This window comes from Oncorhynchus nerka, linkage group LG20, assembly GCF_034236695.1.
Source record: "Oncorhynchus nerka isolate Pitt River linkage group LG20, Oner_Uvic_2.0, whole genome shotgun sequence".
Taxonomy (NCBI): domain Eukaryota; kingdom Metazoa; phylum Chordata; class Actinopteri; order Salmoniformes; family Salmonidae; genus Oncorhynchus; species Oncorhynchus nerka.
This window is the reverse complement of record NC_088415.1, coordinates 22,645,265-22,666,035: the sequence shown is the minus strand read 5'-3', so window position 1 is coordinate 22,666,035 and position 20,771 is coordinate 22,645,265. Positions and strand designations below refer to the sequence as shown.

The window sequence follows — 20,771 nt, the reverse complement described above, 5'->3', positions numbered from 1 at the left end:
CAACCATACATTGGTTAAATTGTGCCTTTTGGTTGCATTTGTTTACACCTTATTGAGTCACGTTATCTCATTAGCTAACTAGCTTACCACCTGGTAACTTTACCAGTATATCCAAACATTTGGGGGCACAGAAAGAAAGGATAGTTTCTTTTCAGGAGATCAAAGATAATAGGAAGTGGTGCTTTTTACACATTGTAGAAACCTAATATTCCACAACTCTCCCTCATCTCTGTTTATGATCTAGCTAGTAGTGACATACTCTGTTTCCATGCTCTGTTCACAGCATGAACAGCCCTTCATCCTGTTGTACTCACTTTGTTTGATTTGTCTGCAGGATCCTGGTGCAGAGAAGCAGGCGTCAGGGGCCAGCTACTCCTACGACAGGTATGATGGCTATTTGGTGGTGTGGTAGGAGACATGTTCAGTGACGCTGATCATCCTCATCTCTCAGGATAATGGTAATCCAACTATATAGTAAGGTTTGGTGGTGGGGCATCAGTGGTAGTTGCTTACTTAGCAACGGGCATCCCATAGACCTCACTTATGGTTTTGGAGAGTGCTAGCAAGAGAGCGAGTGTTGCCCAGGCTTGTTGTGATGCAGGATGTGGTGGTTGATGAATGAAATGAACAGAGGGATTGTGGAATGCAGCCTGGTTTTCTGGGCATGTGTTCTGCGCTGTTCCGTTGTCTAGCACTATAGTATAGAGGCATACCAATTTGACAACTGGGAAATCTGGATACTGTTTCTGCTCCCTAATTTAATTGTTATAAAGAACGGTGTGTAACAAGACCCTTGTATCGCTTTATTATAAACAATTTCTCTTGAAGCAGAAAACGTGTAGGCTTTCCCTTAATCCACCACCTGGTTTAGTTTCGGTACGCAGCTGACCCTTAAAGTGCACATTGGAGAAGTGTACACACTGTTCAGTACTCTGGTTTCGTGCAGGATTTTAGTACTGTCTCAACCCACTGCGTTTGACTTTGAGTTGGTTGACTTTTCCTTAACATTGTCTCCCGCTCTTCTGTAACCCAGTGTGAACTCCGATGCCACCTCAGGGAAGGAGATGAGCGACGGTAATGAGGGGGGACACGGGTCAGGGAAGGGCGAGGGCAAGGTCCGGAAACCCCACCGCCGCTCCACACGCACCCGCTCACGCCAAGAGAAGATCAACAAGCCCAAACTCAGCATGCTCAACGTGAGCACAGCACATGCATACAGAGTCTATCAATCTGCACACCACACATCCATGTCTGACCTCTGTTCCTCCCTGGTCCAGGTGTGTAATACAGGGGATAAGATGGTGGAGTGTCAGCTGGAGACCCACAACCACAAGATGGTCACCTTCAAGTTTGACCTGGACGGCGACGCACCTGAGGAGATCGCCACTTACATGGTACGGTTAGTGGAAACGCTTGCAATGGCACATACCGTGTGTTCTGAAAGTATTCAGTCACCTTCCCTTTATCCAGATTTTGTTATGTTACAGCCTTATTCTAAAATGGATTAAATAAAACTATTTCCCTCAATCTATACACAATACCCCATTATGACAAAGCAAAAATGGGTTTATAACTTATTTACATAAGTATTCAGACCCTTTGCAATGACTCAAAATTGAGCTCAGGTGTAACCTATTTCCATTGATCATCCTTGAGATGTTTCTACAACTTGATTAGAGTCCACCTGTGGTAAATTTCAATTGATTGGACATGATTTGGAAAGGCACACACCTGTCTATATAAGGCCCCACAGTTGACAGTGCATGTCAGAGCAAAAACCAAGCCATGAGGTCAAAGGAATTGTCCGTAGAGCTCTGAGACAGGGTTGTGTAGAGGAACGGTACTGGGGAAGGGTACCAAAACAACTTAACTTTAGCATTGAAGGTCCCCAAGAATACAGTGGTCTCCATCATTCTTAAATGGAAGAAGTTTGGAATCACAAACTCTTCCTAGAGCTGGCTGCCCGGCCAAACTTAGCAATCGAGGGGGAAAGGGTGTTGGTCAGGGAGGTGACCAATAACCTGATGGTCATTCTGACAGAGCTCACAAGTTCCTCTGTGGAGATGGGAGAACCTGCAAGAAGGGCGACCATCTCTGCAGCACTCCACTAATCAGGCCTTTATGGTGGCCAGTGGCCAGACAAAATCATTCCTTTAGTAAGGCACATGACACCCCACTTTGGAGTTTGCCAAAAGGCACCTAAAGGACTCTGAGAACATGAAACGAGATTATCTGGTCTTTGGCCTGAATGCCAAGCGTCACGTCTGGAGGAAACCTGGTACCATCCCTACGGTGAAGCGTGGTGGCAGCATCATGTTGTGGGGATGTTTTTCAGCGGTAGAGCCTGGGAAACTAGTCAGGATCTAGGGAAAGCTGAACAGCGCAAAGTGCAGAGGTCCTGAGTGCTCTCAAGCAGGTTCTCAGACTGGGGCAAAGTTTCACCTTCCAACATGACAACGACAGCCAAGATGACGCAGGAGTGGCTTTGGGGCAAGTCTCAATGTCCTTGAGTGGCCCAGCCAGAGCTCAGACTTAAACCTGATTGAACATCGCTGGAGAGACCTGAAAATAGCTGTGCCGCAATGCTCCCCATTCAGCTTGAGAGGATCTGCAGAGAAGAATGGGAGAAATTCCCCAAATACAGGTGTGCCTAGATTGTAGCGTCATACCCAAGAAGACTCGAGCATGTAATCGCTGCCAAAGGTGCTTCAACAAAGTACTGAGTAAAGGGTCTGAATACTTACAGTACCATTCAAAAGTTTGGACACCTACTCATTTAAGTTTTTTTTATTTACTATTTTCTACATTGTAGAATAATAATAAAGGCATCAAAACTATGAAATAATACATATGTAATCATGTAGTAACCAAGTGTTAAACAAATCAATATATTTTAAATTCTTCAAAGTAGCCACCGTTTGCCTTGACGGCAGCTTTGCACACTTAGCATTCTCTCAACCAGCATCACTTGGAATGCTTTTTTTGGGGGGTTGAGATTGGATGATCGTGGAGGCCAGGTCATCTGATGCATTACTCCATCACTCTCCTTCTTGGTCAAATAGACCTTACACAGCCTGAAGGTGTGTTGGGTCATTGTCCTGCTGAAAAATAAATTATATTCCCACTAAGCTCAAACGGGATGGGAAGGCGTATCGCTACAGAATGCTGTGGTAGCCATGCTGGTTAAGTGTGCCTTGAATTCTAAATAAATCACTGACCGTGTCACCAGCAACGCACCATCACACCACCCCCATGCTTCACGGTGGGAACCACACATGCCGAGATCATCCGTTCACCTACTGAGTCTCACAAAGACATGGCGGTTGGAACCAAAAATCTCAAATTTGGACTCGTCCAGACCAAAGGAAAGATTTCCAACGGTCTAATGTCCATTGCTCTTGTTTCTTGGCCCAAGCAAGTCTCTTGGTGTCCTTTTAATAGTGGTTTCTTTGCAGCAATTTGACCTTGAAGGCCTGATTCATACAGTCTACTCTGAACTGTTGCTGTTGATGTGTCTGAAGCATTTATTTGAGGTGCAGTTAACTCTCTAATGAACTTATCCTCTGCAGCAGAGTTAACTCTGGGTCTTCCTTTCCTGTGGTGGTCCTCATGAGACAGTTTCATCATAGTGTTTGATGGTTTTTGTGACCGCACTTGAAGGAACTTTCAAAGTTCTTGACATTTTCCAGATTGACTGACCATGTCTTAAAGTAATGATTGACTGTCCTTTCTCTTTGCTTATTTGAGCTGTTCTTGCCATAATATGGACTTAGTCTTTTACCAAATAGGTCTATATTATGTATACCACCCCTACTTTGTCACAACACAACTGATTGGCTCAAACTCATTAAGGAAAGAAATTCCACAAATGAACTTTTAACAAGGTGACTACCTCATGAAGCCAGTTGAGAGAATGTCAACAGTGTGCAAAGCTGTCATCAAAGCAAAGGGTGGCTACTTTGAAGAATCCCAAATAGAATATGTATTTAGATGTAACACTTTTTGGGGGAGGGGGTTACTACATGATTCCATATGTGTTGATGTCTTCACTATTTTGCAACGTAGAAAATAGTCAAAATAAAGAACACTTGAATGAGTAGGTGTCAACTTTTGACTAGTACTGTATTTAAATGTGAAATTCCTGTATTGTTTTTAATACATTTGCAAATATTTCTAAAAACCTGTTTGTCATTATGGAGTATTGTGTGTGTGTGTGTAGATTGATTGGGGGGAAAACTATTCCATTTTAGAATAAGGCTGTAAAGTGAAACAATCAAGGTGTCTGAATACTTTCCAAATGCTCTGTAAAGCCATGGGATTTGTGGAGAAAGTATTTGTTCCTTACATACACTTCTACAGGCTTTTGAGACACACAAGCACAGACCCACTGATTGACACCGCTACACACAAGCTTGTGTAGTCCTGAATATCCTTATGAACACCCACTTGTGTTGTGGGGCTGCTGCACCTACAGATTCACACAGTAGCTCCAAAAATGTTCCACCACGCCCCAGAGAAAGTGTTACCTCTTTCATCCGGCTTCCTAAACTGTGTTTGTGCTCTCTGCCTGCTAGCTCCTAGTGAGGGAGATGCTCTTTCATGTCTCAGGGCACTGAAACTCCCTATGATGCTGTTCTCTTCCACTGCATTGCAGCAAACTGTCTCCTCTCTCTCTCTAAAAACTCCTGCCATGTTCATTTTGGGTGGGTACACTTTTTTTTTCTTTTTTTTGTATGTGGATTCCTATTTTATTGCACATGATTTTTGTGTTTCAATCCCCCAACATCCTATAGAGGTTTCCAAAACTGATACCTCTGGCCCAGTTTTGGAAAGGCAGGTTTCAAACACTTTTTAGTGACTTATTCAATTCACATAGGCCTAGTCCAATATTTATCATCAACTTAAGGGGATCTAATACTGATGGATGGTCTCTCTCTGTCCCTCAGGTGGAGAATGACTTCATCCTGCTCCTGGAGAAGGAGATGTTTATAGAGCAGCTGAAGGACATTGTGGACAAGGCTGAGGATCTGCTGAGTGAAGACACGGAGGGCGAGAGGAGCTCTGACCACGTGGGCAGTCCTCAACAGAGCCATGGAACAGTCATACTGGGGGGAGAGGTGAGGAGGGTGGGGGGGGGGGGGATTTGGGGGGTGGCAATTGGCATCCTCAAAACACTCGAGATGACTCTGAGCAGGGCTGCCAACAAACCATCCGGGGCCAACATGGCGACATTGTTGAGAGAATCCGGTCAAGCTTCGTTATCTAGAAGTTATACTCTTTAGCGCCAGCCATTTATAACGATTCTTTCCCTTTCTAGGGTTCAAAGACTGCTACACCTAATTCACCACAGCTTGTTTACCAGCAGAACGGTAAGGTTTCGCTACACATTGTGTGCAGGCTTTTGCTCAAGCCCAGCTGTAACACATCGATTCAGGAAAATCAACTAATCATGGTTTTCAAATGATTTTTAATTATGCATGTTAGAGATAAGCTGGAACAAATGCCTGCACTCCCTGAGGTCTTCCAGGACCACTAATCTTCTAGTTTCTCAACCCACTTCAGATGCATTACATAGCACATTACAGCCTCTCCCTGAACCTCCAGACACAGCAGATTAAAATGTTCTGGGAGGTTGTCAGGAGTGGAGATGAAGAGGGTGACTGGTTGTTTCATAGGGACTGCAATCGCTCCTATTTCACATCTCTCTGTCATATCTTTCCATGTCTTCCCCAATCAATCTCTATCTCCCGTTCTCTTCCTCTAAACATAATTTGGTAGTTTATGAATTTGACTCTTTCTCCTGTATTTGCAGTTCATCTGAATTTCAGTGCATGGGTCTCTTTCTAGCTCTATTCTGTTGTTGCTAGTAGATCTGGATCTAGGAGTGTCTTTGTCTCTGTGTACTTGGCAGTCCTCCACACTGGGAAGCGCTGGTTCATTATCTGCCCCGTGGCCGAGACGCCCACGCCAGACAGGGAGAAGACCTCATCAGACGCCTCTACAGCCAAGGGTGCGTGTACACACACACACACACACACACACACACACACACACGTGGGTGAATCAAGCTGCTGCGTGTGTGAGAGAATGAGCTAATGAGCGTGTGTTGTATGTGCTGTGTAGGGGTCAGTTATGTAATGCCAGTGTTGCAGTGGCTGTGGTGAAGGGCAGTCTTTGTGCTCCAACTGACAGAGCTCTGATGGGGGAAGACAAGTGATGATGTAATACCCTCACACACCCACAGGACATCTCTCTCCTTGACTCCACTCTTTAATTTCATCTCTTTCTTTAACGCCTTCTCTTCTCTCTCCCCTGCTCTCTCTGCTACAGAGGCTCCTGATATGTCATTGTCTAGGTCCAGCTGCAGTACTACTCCTCCTGTTCCTGCCCTGACCACCACAGCCCCTACTCCAGCCCCTACTGCCCTCTCTGCACCTCAGAGCTTTATTGAGCCTCAGGACCCCAATGTGGGCAAGGCCAAAATGCAGCAGCCCCAGGCCTCTGGAACCAAACCTACCACCAATAGTACCACTGCTGCTGTGGGCCGCCACGAGCCCTGTGTCTCCATGGTAAAAGACATCCCATGCTGCCCCATTGTTCCACCCGTGTCTCTGGATGTGAATGGGGTGGGACATAAAGGGGCGAGCAGCTCTTCCTCCTGTCTACCCAATCAGGGGGCCAGCCTGTCAGGAGACCCGCCCCCTCTGGGCTCCCACCAACCTGTTGTCTTGCAGCAGCCCTACGCCACACCCAGCATGGTGGGTGGAGGAGGTGGAGCCACAACACCATCACAGCCCCAGAGTCCAGCCCACCAGGCCTCCCAGCAGCAGGATGGACCTGGTGGATCCGGGAGTGGAGGTGGTGGGGGCCTAGGGGAGTCTGATGGAGAGGGCCCCCCCAGGGTGGAATTTGTGGACCGCACGATCAAGACTCTTGATGAGAAGCTGAGGAACCTGCTGTACCAGGAGTATGCCCCATCTGCTCCCTCCAGCACCGCCTCAGACCTCCAGGGCTTCAGCACAGAGGGGGTCAGCTCTCCCCTTGTCTCTGACAGCCAGACCATCACAGAGGGGGGGCTCCCCAGGAAGGGAGAGCTGCTGGTAAAGATGCACCGTGTGTGTGCGCACGCGTATTCCGATTGGGGCAGCTGCAGTGTTTGATCTGATGTCTGTGTGTGTGAATCCCTAGTGTGATATTGATTCAGCCATTGACTGTAATCACTGGCAATTATAACTCGCAGCCTTTAGTGAGACTGGTACTGTGTTTAGCAGAGGAAGTAGAGCTCAGGGTTGCTGGCCAGATAAAATACATTATACTCTGCACTCATGGCAGTTTGATCTCTGATGCGGGTTGTGTGGGTGGGATGGCCGTTGATATATTTAGACGCGGTCATAGAAGGACAATGGCTAGACAAACACCCTGTAACCCTCATATACTATTGACCAAATACCCCCCCCCCCCCTTTCCCCCCACTCTCAGCCTCAGATCCCTGAGCGTACAGATAGTTTGGATACCCTGAGTGACTCTGCAGGTAAATAACATCCCAAAACACACTTTTTCTATGAAATTATCCTATGTATTGTGTATCTATTTCTGACTATTTAGGGGAGACTCCAAAGTGATTCAATTGTTTTAATGTTTCAATATTTTGTCACGCCTGTAAAGGTGTGCTGAACACTGACATGATGGGCAGTTCCAGTTTCTATGGCTCCAAGAGCCGTTTTCAGGTAACTTTACCATAGCTAAACATTCTGAAAAGAGAAACCATCTTGAGTAAACCAAAGTTGACTTCTATTTTATTAGATTGAATTATTCTTCTGATGTAGGTAATATTTTTCTCAAGATTTAGATCTAGTTAACAGTTTATTCAATACGATATTCAATGTTTAAATAGTTTACTCAGTTTCAATTTGATCATGGTCTTTTCTCCCCCTCCAGATCGTCCCCACTCCTCCAGACGTCATCATCCGTCGTTTAGAGAAGGGCAGAAGTCTCAGCACCTGCAGCTCCACAGCTCCCTCTAGTGGCTCGGGGGGCTCTCACGCTGCAGCTGAGGGGGGAGGACGGCGAGACCAGGGGTGTATGGCCGTGGGCAGGTTCTCAGTGATAACCACCGAAGAGGGGCTGGAAAACACAGCTAAACCTCACTGTAGCCACCGCTACTCAGCCCCGCCAGACTTCTACCAGGACACTCCCACCTCCAGCCCCAACGCCACCCCCACCCTGCTCCCACGCGCCCACACTGCTGATGCTGCCACGAACTACTCCTTCCACTTCGACTCTGACTCAGGGGAGGAGGACACCAGTAGTTTAGCCCCTGCCCACCACAAGCCTCCAGTCCACGCACTCTCAACACAGCGGAAGTGACCTCATGAAGAGGGCGGTGGCCTTCCTGCGCCGCACGGGCCGCAGCAGCAGTGTGCAGAGCTCTGATTCGCCGAGCCGGCAACCAGCGGTAGCGAATGGCCACGCCCTCTCGCTGCCTGGACCCGGCCCCGCATCGTACATCAGCAGTGACAACGATTCTGAGTTTGAGGATGCGGACATGAGGAAGGAGCTGCAGAGGCTGAGGGAAAAGTATGTGTACACACACACACAAATATGAATTCATACAGGGTCAATGTTAACCCATTTGAAATATAGCAAACTATCAACCACTGTAACCTTCATAGCCCTGGATAGGTTTGTAGCCCATTACACGGCAGGTAGCCTAGTGGTTAGAGCATTGGACTAGTAACCGAAAGGTTGCAAGATCGAATCCCCGAGCTGACAAGGTAAAAATCTGTCGTTCTACTTAACTGCTATGTAGTGACCTTTTTTAAATTGTATGAGTCAATATAAACCGTTCTCTCCAACTGGGGGAGGAAATGGAATACATTCTTTCATATTATTGCATGTAGATTTTCTCTTGCACTCTCTTCCTCCCCAGACACATGAAGGAGATCTCAGAGCTGCAGGCGTTCCAGAGGAATGAGATCGAGCATCTGTATAAAGAGGTGGGGAAAGCCCTGCCGCCTGGTGTAGGCCTGCTGCACGCTGCGCCCCCTAGTGGCCGCAGACGTAGGGCCAGCAAACACAAGCTGAAGGCGGGCAAGCTGCTCAACCCCACGGTGCAGCAGCTGAAAAACGACCTGAACACCACCACCGCCGGTGAGAGGAAAGGTGTGTCAGACAGTGGTGAGAAGATGGGAGAGAGGTGTGATTGATAGAGGGGGATGAGAGTAGGTGGGAGGAGAGTGAGAGAAAGGTGAGTTTGTGAGCAGTCTTGAGGCAGATTTGGGAGGATTAGAAATGTGGTAATAATAAATGAAAAATGTATCCCCACTTCACCATAAAGCTGGCTCTGTGGCTTATCTGGTATTTCTCTCTGAAGGTGTGAGTGCACCGGGCTTGTCTGGCTCTCCAGCTAAGAGCTCCATCGTGTCTGATGGCTCTGCCTGCTCCAGTGGCTGCAGCAGTAGTACCAGCAGCACTCTGCCCAGCACGGCCCCACAACCCGTTCAGACCCAGCAGCCCTGTTCTCTCAAGGGCTCCCTCTCCTCTGACAGCATCTATGGTGGTGGCATGGCCACACACGCTGGCCCAGGGCAAGGTACCTACACACACATAAAGGACAAGGTATACACACTGTGGCATAGCACACACATTTGGCGTATACCCGTACCTAAGAATGCATCTCTCACCTCTCTCACTCACTGGATAAAATACCAAAAGAAAACACACCCAAACGTGTCACTCACTGAGATGTGGACACATACTCAAACACACTGATTTGTACTGAGGAACAACTGAACAAGAAGAACAACACAAGACCATCAGCTTCAGTATTCTAAGCTCTAATATCCTAAACTGTCTGAATCGGAAGTCTCATAAGGAGACATGGTAATTGCTGCATTGCAAATAGTCATGATTTATCAGTCTTTCATCCAAAGCAAATGTTTTTAGGCAAATGTACACAAGGTGAGAGTTGCATCACACGTCTCCCATGCCACAATACTGCCACTATACTGTATACAGCTTCCATTGAGGTGTCAGCAGTTTAACACTCCTCATGGTAAAGGTCTGGATAGGTTTGGGAAAGGTAATCTGACCAGTGCATAGTGACAACTTGTTCCTGTAGTGAATGTGCAGGCTGTCTCTTGTTGCTGGTTTAGCCCATGTGGCTGTACCCTGTACTGGTGCTGCTGCTGTTAGTGGTGGGGGTTTCTCATCCCAAGTCTCTGTGCACTTTTACAGAAGTGTCTCTTTGTTTCTTCTCTTCTTCCCTCTTCTATTAATTTTTACAGGATGGACGGTATACCACCAAACGTCAGAGAGAGTGACCTATAAATCTAGTAGCAAACCGCGTGCTAGATTCCTCAGTGGACCCGTGTCTCTGTCCATCTGTTTGTATTTGTTATTTTCTACTTTTCTTCACACATCCCATCCCTCTCCTCTTTATTTCACCTCTATCTTTTCTCTTGACCAGAATGTATGTTTTTAGATAGTGGATCCTCACCCTCTTCACTACTCCCTATTCCCAACACAAGCGTATGTCTTTTGTGTTTTGTCCTCATGGCTTTCTCCCCTCAGCCCTAAGTGGTTTGGGGTTTAGACCTTCCTCCATACAAACGCTTTGTGCACTGCTTTAAACAGACTCCAAAAGCATCCCAGCTAACAACAAATATTCCCACAACTTTAGAGAACGTTCCCATAGGAATGTTTCCAACAGACCATTCCCTTAATGTCAAATAGAACATACCCCAGAACGTAATTATATTCTACAAACATTTGTGTCCAGTTAAGAGAATGTTCCATCAACGTACCACCATACACAGAACATGGTTGCCATGTTCTCAGAATATAAAATATTAATGTTCTGGATACGTTAATTAGTATGTTGCAAGAATATTCCTGTGTCCAGTTCTCTGAGTTAGGAGAATATTCCATCAACGTCCCACCAAATGGCAACTATGTTCTGTGTATGTTTGGATGTGACGTTGAAGGAATATTCTCATAACCCACAGAGAACTGGACACAGGAATGCTCTTGCAACATTCTCATGAATCCTGTCTAGAACATTTTAATATTGGCAACAATGTTCTGTGTATGTATAGTGGCATGTTCTAATAACCCTCTGAACTGGACACAGATGTTCTTGCAACCTCTTCATAAAACACGCCTAGAACATTGTTGTATATTCTAAGAATGTTGTAACCACGTTCTAGATAAGTTCTCTTTGACATTAAGGGGATGTTCTAACTTTAATACCAAAACATGCGAAGAGGTTCTCAGACGGATTTTGCTAACATAGATCAAATGTTCCTTTAACTAATGAAAAACTGGACACTCAAACTTTAGGGGAACATTACAGGTGATTTTACAAAAACATTCTCTCTCCCTAGAATTGTTAGCTGGGATACTGTATAGTCATAGAGCTAGTCTTCTCCAAACATGAGCGACGCTAGATCTGAAACCTGAGCGAGAGTGTATCCTATGTGTGTTTTCATTTACTCACTTCCTTAATTGTATGTCTCGAATTGAGGCGCATCGGCCCACAACCCCTCTGTATACCAAGAGAAAAGCCAGCCCTTCCCCTGATAGCCAGCCAGGTTCCAGAGAGGCTTGCGCTGGTCGAGGTCCCTCTCTCTCATATTTGGACTGGGAGGACGGTGCAGGCAGGCGGGGGGCAGGGCACTGAAGGAGACTGGCTCCTGCAAAAGGGCTGTATCATCAATATTATCTACTTTCTCTTCTCCCGCTTTACCTGCATGTCTTGATAAGTGCTGACTCTGATGTGCTCCGGCTATAGTCTCTATGTGCTTTTTTTGGTTCCTTTATGTTATGTTTCACAGGCATTGTTGTACTTACTGGTAGTTGAACTGTTTAGAAATTAGCTTCAGGGGACTTGTTACTCCAGTAATTACAGTATTGGTGATTCGGCTCTCCACTCGGTGGTGTGTGTGTGTGTGTGTTAGTCTTAGCTTTACTATCAACACTGCATTTTCCATTATAACCTTTAACATGCCATGTAATAACTGAAATAATACAAGCCTGGAGCCTAAAACATTGACTTATTCTAAAGTTTTAAACATGACAATAGGACAGGATAAGTTTACTAGGAGCATATAATGTGAAGGTCTGAGGTACAGTGTTGACCTGCCCCAGCTTACTGTGGACCAGTCTTCTCCGAACCCCCTGTACTCTAGCACCATACCCAGGGCCTTCTCTGTCTGTTCTGGCTCCTTTTATTTTATTTCCGTTAACGTTTTGGAATGACTGCACAATTGAATAGGACCTAGTCTTTTCCCCACTCCCATTACGTCTCACTGATTTTTAAACCCCCTTCTCCTCTCCACCCCTTTCTCTCCTTAACCGATTTGGTAGCTGTGTGTGGCTTGAAGCAGCTTGTCCACAGACCTGTGGTGTTTAGTGTGTCCCGGCCTAACTGTTTCTGTCTCTGTGCTGTTTTACCTTATAGGGTCCACACTGAAACGACTATGTCTAGGCAAAGAACGCAGTAGTAGTAACTATCTCATTTACTTCTTTCTGTCTTCGCTCTTTTTTTTTCTGTTTGCATGCGCACCCGTTTATATTCACGTGTTGTGTTTGGCACTGGAAGAAAACATGCCAGATGTTGTTGAAAATGTTGGGCACTGCTGCACAAGGACTGTCACCTTCATAGATTGATTTGAATCCTTTTTTTAATTTAGTAGTGCATGGCGGTGTTTGGCCTAAATGTTAGTGCTCAATAATGAGACTTGTGTGGTTGTCAGCATTAATGGTTTCTGTTTGTCTTACTGTGGTAGATCGGTTGGGTGGGTGGTTGGGGTTCAACCATTCTGTAATCCTTTGGCTGTTGGATTTGAGGGGGAAAAATAAAATTTGCTGACCAGTAAAATGAGATCACATTTCAACTTTCTCCAGAAAATGATTACCAATCAAAGGGACATTTAAAGTACACTGAAAAACAGAAACTCCCTCATTCCCAATTGGAGTTGGCCTATTTGAGTAAATATACAGGCTCTACCCAGGCTGAAAGTAGTTAAAGTGCCTTAATGGACAACTGTAAAAGGCCTAACAAACAGCAGCCAATCGATTCCATCGGTAGGGTGTAACTGGGCAGAGTTTACAAATCTTTCTGTTCTAGGGTCTTCTCACGGCGCCAGTGCAACTCCGACAGCGTCCAATCAGCAACAGCCACCAGCTGTTCCCACCCCTTCGTCATCTCCTCAACCAATGGCAGCTCTAGCTCAGGCCCAGACGAACAACAGCAACAACAAGAAGCCAGGCACCTTCACGGACGACCTGCACAAGCTGGTAGATGATTGGACGAAGGAGACGCTGGCGGCCAATCAGCCACGGCCCTCTCTGAACCAGATCAAACAGCAGAGACGCAGGCAGGACCTGGAGGGCCGAGCCACGCCCATGGGAGGAGCCACACAGGAGGTAAATGGCATAGAAAAACACATCAAAAGTCATAAGACTATCACCAGTGTGGGAGTTGCAGCCTACCTTGCTCTCTTTTAGATTTTCATCAAAAAGCAGTTGACAAAAGTCCCTGTACACAATGTTAAACATCCCCTTTGGTTCTTTCAGGTGAGATGTGCCATCCTTCCAAACAAGTTCCAGCTGCCTCTGTCCTGTCCACTGACAGTTGTAGGCTTAGCCATGCCCACTGACCTGGGCTCCAACCCCTCTGCCATGCTCCAGCCCGGGTACCTGGTACCAGCAGGTCCTTATGGAGGGGTTGTGCCCGGCCCCTTATACCCCCAGCAGTGGTCTGGTATGCCCAGTCCTGTGGGGATGATTGGGGCAGCGGGAGGAATGCCCTACCCCACCATGGCCAACCCAGGGTTGCAGGCATACCCCCTTACCCTGCACAGCCCTGAGAATGGCCCTAACACCAGGACTACCTAATGTGACAAATAGCACTATCTTGCACCCAGAAACCCCACCCATTGCACCTGATGCTCAAAACAGACTGCCCCCAGTGTTCCCCTCTCTCAGCACCCTCACATCAGTTCTTACCTAATTCTGTGCTAATAAACCTAACTCCACTCTGTCCCCCCTGGTTCTCACTCCAGGGTTACAATTGTAATGAAATCAGTCTAATCACTTTTAATGGGGTGACGGGATGGAAAATAGAATAAAGTAGGGCCCACACATTTAGATGCACCAACAAATGGCTTATGGGTCGTTCCACCTTAAAAAGCACAAGAGGATTTTGACAACCACCAACTCTGATTGTGCTAAAATTGTTTCTGTAGTTAGAAACATAAGATTGGCATTCCTCAAACAATTTGTTGAAGTATAATTTATCGCCACACCCTTTTTAAAATTTCACTGATATTTAAGTGTTTATTAAATGGATCACATTTTCTTTACAACATTGGGTAGAAAACCAATGGCTTTGGCTCAAGGGAATGTTACATAGGATGAAGAAGCAATACTCCAAGTCAGACATGGAGAACTGTTGCTGTATACTGGGTGGGATTGGTGTGGGGGGTCCGTCGGTGGTGTTGGACCATTTTTATTGGATTCCTTGTGTCTTACTCAATTGTTGGAAGAAGTTTGACCCAAATCGTATGTTTGGTACTATGTGAATCCTATAAATTTAAAAGGGCCAATTTGGGTACAATCAATTAGCTTAATTTCTCAAATTTAAACAATGTTGCAAGAATGCCAATCTTATGTTTCTAACTACAGAAACGATTTCAGAACAATCTGAGATGGTGTCATGGCTTGCTGAAATGACATGGGATGACTCTTGTGTTGAGTACACATAAGAGTGTGTCTGAGTACTGGCCTCTACTTGACTGTACTACTCAACCCCTCCAGTGTTCCTATATGCAGGATAGTCCTGCTCCACTCTGCTCTGATTATGTGGTTTGATGCTTTATCAAAGAGTAACATGCATGTAAATAACCTGTGAGCTTGTAAATCTCCAGTGTGCAGGTAGATGTATAAACTACAACACCTGAAGTTTTCTGTGTGTGCTTGTGCACAGTATAAATGTCATTTGTGTGTGTGTGTGTGTGTGTATCAGAGTACCTACTGCTTTGGTCTTTACTAAACTCAGTCATACAAATAATATTAGCGGTCACCAATGTGACGTTTTCACCAAATCCATCAACCAATAAGCAGTAATGTTTTCAGAAAGCTTTTTATCGTTTACCAACGTTTTGTCAACCTTAATACACTACATTAGAAATGAGAATACAAGGGTTTAAGATGACAGGATACCTGTATTTAAGGTGAAGTTCTCTGGAGGAGTGCCTTGAACATAGCTTTTTCTGTGAAATGAAGCCTGTCCAAATCACATGGATTTTATTTAATGGTGCCTTGAGTGCCACTTAATTTTTTTAATGCTTTGCAGACACTTTTTGGTTTACATTTGAATGCCCTTGTAGCACTGCACTATTAACACAGTATATGTGTTTATTTAAGTAATAAAATCATGTTTTTAAATCTTTTGTTTACGCCACCCTTGTGAAATTTAGAACGCCATAGACGTGAAATGGACAGTTGCCTTGCGAGAACAGGCAGTTGATGTAGCTACAGTTAATAAGAGGGAACATAAGTCAAAACCCACTCATTGGGCAGTGGTTAGTGGCATAGTTAGAATTCATAGAATTAACATTCCAATTCAAGTCAACGTTCCCCAATGGATGGATCAATTGAATTCTCATTCAATATTTGTAGGTCTGTTTTTAGAGGAGAGCCAGTAGTGTCCAGCTCAGAATGTAGCAGAGGCAGGTTTGCCGAGCGAGACTTAAAGTGCAATTTCACCCCTCCACCTAGCTTTCGTAGTGGCCTTGCCACAAGCCTTATCCAGGAATCTGCAACGGGAGCTAGTTTCTTTTGTTGCCTTTTTAGTTGAACGTAAGTTACAAATCACAAAGAAAACACTAACTGCATTTACAACTGCAAAATATTTTCTGTTGGGCCAAGAACATGGCTCCTGTTATTAAACACGTGATTTAATTAGTGGAATTACCACTTATTTACTCATCTAATGTATTGTTTTGTGTTTCTTGAGCTTGATGTCGATGCTGCTAGTGTGTCTGGTGGATCCATTAAGAAGGAAAGGAGGAGTTGGGGTGTGTATCTCGTGGTACTTGATAACACGACACAAGCTGATACACATCCCTCCAGTAATAAATACCTTTTTCAGAGGATAAGTTTTCTCAATGAGATCTTCATGTGAAGCAGTGTTATTATATTGCCTTGTTGACATTATTAAATGATGTATCATTTCCCAGGTGGTTTTTGATACCCTGGCTTTATTTTCTTTATGGTTTTGAGTGTTTGATTCCTCTGTTCAGAATGAAACATGGATACTTGATTGAGGAGAATTGCACATGACCTGTGTTCTAACCATAGCCTGTATGAAATGGGTTCCCAAATTGTAAAAATATGATAATGTGTGCCATTTGGCAGACGCTTTTATCCAAACTGACTCAGTCATGCGTGCATACATTTTTACATATGGGTGGTCCGGGAAATCGAACCCACAAATCGTGGCATTGCAAGCACCATGCTCTACCAACTGTTCAATATGTATCCCAACATACCTGTACATAATGGGATTCACCTCCCCCTTATCCTCCTGACCATTCAAAGAGCAGTTCAGAACAGTTCAAACTGTTCAAATATTGTCCATACAGCAAGATTATTATTATTATACCGCCAGCTAGAAATCTCACAACCACCACACCAGTTAAAGGTTGCAGCACTCCAGTTCTGCAAAGCTGTGAATTGTACAGTTTTCCTGTAGTTAGTATTTGTACATTTTCTTTGTCTGTTTTGAAATTAAACATCAGTGTTTGTTATTCCATCAATTCGGTTTGAATTGGACTTTTATAGGATATTATGCAGTCTTCTGCTTTGGTGAAATACTTCTAGTATTAAGAGATTTCTGTTCTCTGTTACTCGTATCTAACAGTAATGCTACACCTCCCTGTCTTATGCTTAGTGAGCAGAAAACCTTGGAATATTCACTGGGAGGCAACATTCAGATCCATAGAAATGGATTGTATAGAGCCAATACGATTATCTGAGGAATAGCGCACTGTGCTTCTTCTGATCATTGCACATTGCCTCCTGTTGAATATGCACCCCCTTATGGAAGGCTTGCAAAAAAGCTCTGTGTGGGATTTGCTTCTGCCTGCTGTGCATTTCCCACTATACTACCTTACCAACCCAGTCAGCCCCACTCTAATCACAAAGACTGTACATGTTTAAAGAGATAAATAAACATTATTTTGTGCTTGATGATGTCCTCCCTTTATTCCTCAAGAATCTATTAAATCTAACTGATGTTTTTTATTGAGTAAAGATTTAATCATATTACTGAACAGATGTGATAAATTATCGGGTTCCCTTTCCCCAATAAAGTGTTGAGGGTAAGTGCATTATATTATGCGCATTGCTTATTTTCACAGGTTCTGGGTTGTGATTTGTCCATCTGACGCACCAGTAGTTTCCATCTGCATTGCATAAATCATTCCACTTCAAATCCTTGACCATTGAATATATAATATAAATGCAACATGCAGCCAATTTCATGCAGCCAATTTCAAAGATTATACTCTGTTAGTTCATAGAAGGAAATCGGTCAATTTAAATGAATTCATAAGACGCAAATCTAAGGATTTCACATGACTGCGAAGTTGTTGGATATTGGCAGGAACTGGAACATGCTGTTCACATCAATCCAGGCCATCCCAAACTTGCTCATTGGATGACACGTTTGGTGAGTATGCAGGCCATGGAAGAACTGGGACAATTTTAGCTTCCAGGAATTGTGTACAGATCCTTGCGACATGGGGCCATGCATCATCACACTGAAACATGAGGTGATGGTTGTGGATGAATGGCACGTCAATGGATCTCGTCACGTATCTCTGTGCATTCAAAATGCCATCGATAAAATGCAATGTGTTCATTGTAGCTTATGCCTGCTCATAGCTTAACCCCACGGGCACCATGGGTTCTTAATGTTGAAATCAGCAAATCGCTTGCCCACACGATGCCATACACGCTGTCTGCCATGGAAGAACAGGTGACTCAATAAGGAAGTGGTCTGGTTACTCGAAAGCTACGCTACAGGACTGTTCTGCTAGCACAGACTGGAATATGTTCAGGAATTCATCCAATGGAATTGAGTACACCACCTCATTCACCGTCTTCATCAATAACGGCATTGACAACGTCATCCCCAGAGTGACTACGTACATTTCCCAACCAGAAGCCATGGATTACAGGCAACATCCGCACAGCTAGAGCAGCCGCTTTCGAGGAGTGGGACACTAATCTGGACGCTTATAAGAAATCCCACCATGCCCTCAGACAAAGCGTCAATACAGGACTAAGATTGAATCCTACTACACTGGCTCTGATGCTCGTCGGATGTGGCAGGGTTTGAAAAATATTACAGACAACAAAAGGAAACCCAGCCACGAGCTGTCCAGTGACATGAGCCTTCCAGATGAGCTAAATGCCTTTTATGCTCGCTTCGAGGCAGGCAACACTGAAGCATTTCACGAGGGCACCAGCTGTTCCGGATGACTGTTTGATCACGCTCTCCATAGCCGATGTGAGCATGACGTTTAAACAGGTCAACATTCACAAAGCTGCGGGGCCAGATGGATTACCAGGATGTGTACTCAAAGCATGTGTGGACCTACTGGCAGTGTCTTCACTGACATTTTCAACCCCTCCCTGACTGAGTCTGTAATGCCTACATGTTTCAAACAAACCACCATAGTCCCTGTGCCCAAGAAAGCGAAGGTAACCTGCCTAAATGATTACCGCCCTGTGGAACTCACGTTGGTAGCCATGAAGTGCTCTGAAAGGATGGTCATGGCTCACATCAACACCATCAAGCCAGAAACCCTAGAACAGGGGTTTGCAATTCCAGTCCTGCCTGATTCGTGTAACAGTTTTGCCCCAGCCCCAGCTAACACACCTGACTCCAATAATCAGTTAATCATGATCTTCAGTTTAGAATGCAATTTGATTAATCAGCTGTGTTTGCTAGGGATGGAGAAAAAGTGTGACATCAATCAGGTCCTCGAGGACTGGAGTTGCCTGCCCCTGCCCTAGACCCACTCCAATTTGCATACGGCCCCAAAAGATCCAAAGATGACACAATCTTAATCACACTCCACACTGCCCTTACCCACCTGAACAAAAGGAACACCTATGTGAGAATGCTGTTCATTGACTACAGCTCAGGGTTCAACACCATAGTGCCCACAAAGCTCATCACAAAGCTAAGAATCCTGGGTCTAAACACCTCCCTCTGCAACTGCATCCCAGACTTCCTGATGGGACGCCCCCATGTGGTAAGGGTAGGCAACAACACATCTGTCACGCTGATCTTCAACACTGGGGCCCCTCAGGGGTGCATGCTTAGTCCCCTCCTGTACTCCCTGTTTATCCCATGACTGTGTGGCCAAGCACAACTCCAACACCATCATTACGTTTGCTGACGACACAACAGTGGTAGGTCTTATCACTGACAACGATGAGACAGTCTATAGGGAGGAGGTCAGAGACCTGGCAGTGTGGTGCCAGGACAACAACCTCTCTCTCAATATAAGCAAGACAAAGGAACTGATCGTGGACTATAGGAAAAGGAGGGCCGAACAGGCCCCCATTAACATCGATGGGCTGAAGTGGAGCAGGTCGAGAGTTAAGTCCGGGTGTCTGGTCTCAGACAATCCCACAGGTGAAGAAGCGGGATGTGGAGGTCCTGGGCTGGTGTGGTTACACGTGGTCTGATGTTGTGAGGCCGGTTGCACATACTGACAAATTCTCTAAAATGATGTTGGAGGCAGCTTATGGTAGAGAAATTAACATTCAATTCTCTGGAAACAGTTCTGGTGGACATTCCTGCAGTCAACATGCCAATTTCATACTCCCTCGACTTGAGGCATCTGTGGCATTGTGTTGTGTGACAAAACTGCACATTTTAGAGTGGCCTTTTATTGTCCCCAGGACAAGGTGCACAACATTTGAGAGAAATACGCTTTTTGTGCATATGGAAAAGTTCTGGGATATTTTATTTCAGCTCATGTAATATGGGACCAATAATATACATGTTGCCTTATATATTTTATTTTATTTGCACCAAAGAAAAGTGATAGACAACAATACAGATGTAAAAAAATATATATATATTACAAAAAAAGAAACAGTTTGCAGGTGTGGTTGGAAGCCCATGGGCTTATATGAAAACCACATCATGAAAATAAATAGAACACATCAGTATATTTCAAGGCCTAATTATCTTTCCTCCAGAAATGAGTCTGTTCAAATTGACCTCCAATGAAAATTCCACCCACCTCCACTTTTTGATAGTCTGCCATCTTTTATTTGTATTAGCATCATGATAAAATTACATTTTGGCCTACATTACTACTGTATAAATGTGAAATTAATGTAATCACAATAGATTATTTGCATTAAGCCTATAATAAACAGACATAGCCTATAGTGAACAATGAAAATCTACATTTGACTGTAGAACTATATATATTTTGTCTTCCTTTGCCAGGCTATATGAAAATGTGTGCATACTGATCAAATAATCAATTTCAAACCTACCGTGCACATGTAACTCTGATCTGTCGTTTTCATATTCAAATTTATGGCGGAAACCCTCCATATATGATTTACGTTTCCACATTGGCAGATTCGCAAGTAACAAAAAGAAAAAACAATGATCTTAGAAGTTTTCATAAAATCGAATGCAGCGTATTTTATCCGTATGTTTTTCGTCT

General features: G+C 44.7%; 1 protein-coding gene across 1 annotated transcript in view; it reads left to right on the top strand.

Moving 5' to 3' along the window:
- The window catches only part of LOC115102081 (serine/threonine-protein kinase WNK2-like), a 62,330-nt gene extending 45,074 nt beyond the window's left edge, over positions 1–17,256 (top strand). The window contains 17 exon segments of the mRNA XM_065005312.1: positions 335–384; positions 1,034–1,196; positions 1,278–1,394; positions 4,947–5,117; positions 5,318–5,369; positions 5,912–6,010; positions 6,331–7,100; positions 7,480–7,531; positions 7,666–7,727; positions 7,939–8,348; positions 8,350–8,577; positions 8,930–9,162; positions 9,374–9,592; positions 10,287–10,385; positions 12,461–12,505; positions 13,130–13,428; positions 13,579–17,256. Coding sequence (XP_064861384.1) covers positions 335–384; positions 1,034–1,196; positions 1,278–1,394; positions 4,947–5,117; positions 5,318–5,369; positions 5,912–6,010; positions 6,331–7,100; positions 7,480–7,531; positions 7,666–7,727; positions 7,939–8,348; positions 8,350–8,577; positions 8,930–9,162; positions 9,374–9,592; positions 10,287–10,385; positions 12,461–12,505; positions 13,130–13,428; positions 13,579–13,899 — 3,390 coding nt within the window. The 3' untranslated portion in view covers positions 13,900–17,256.
- Positions 17,257–20,771: the final 3,515 nt, after the last annotated feature.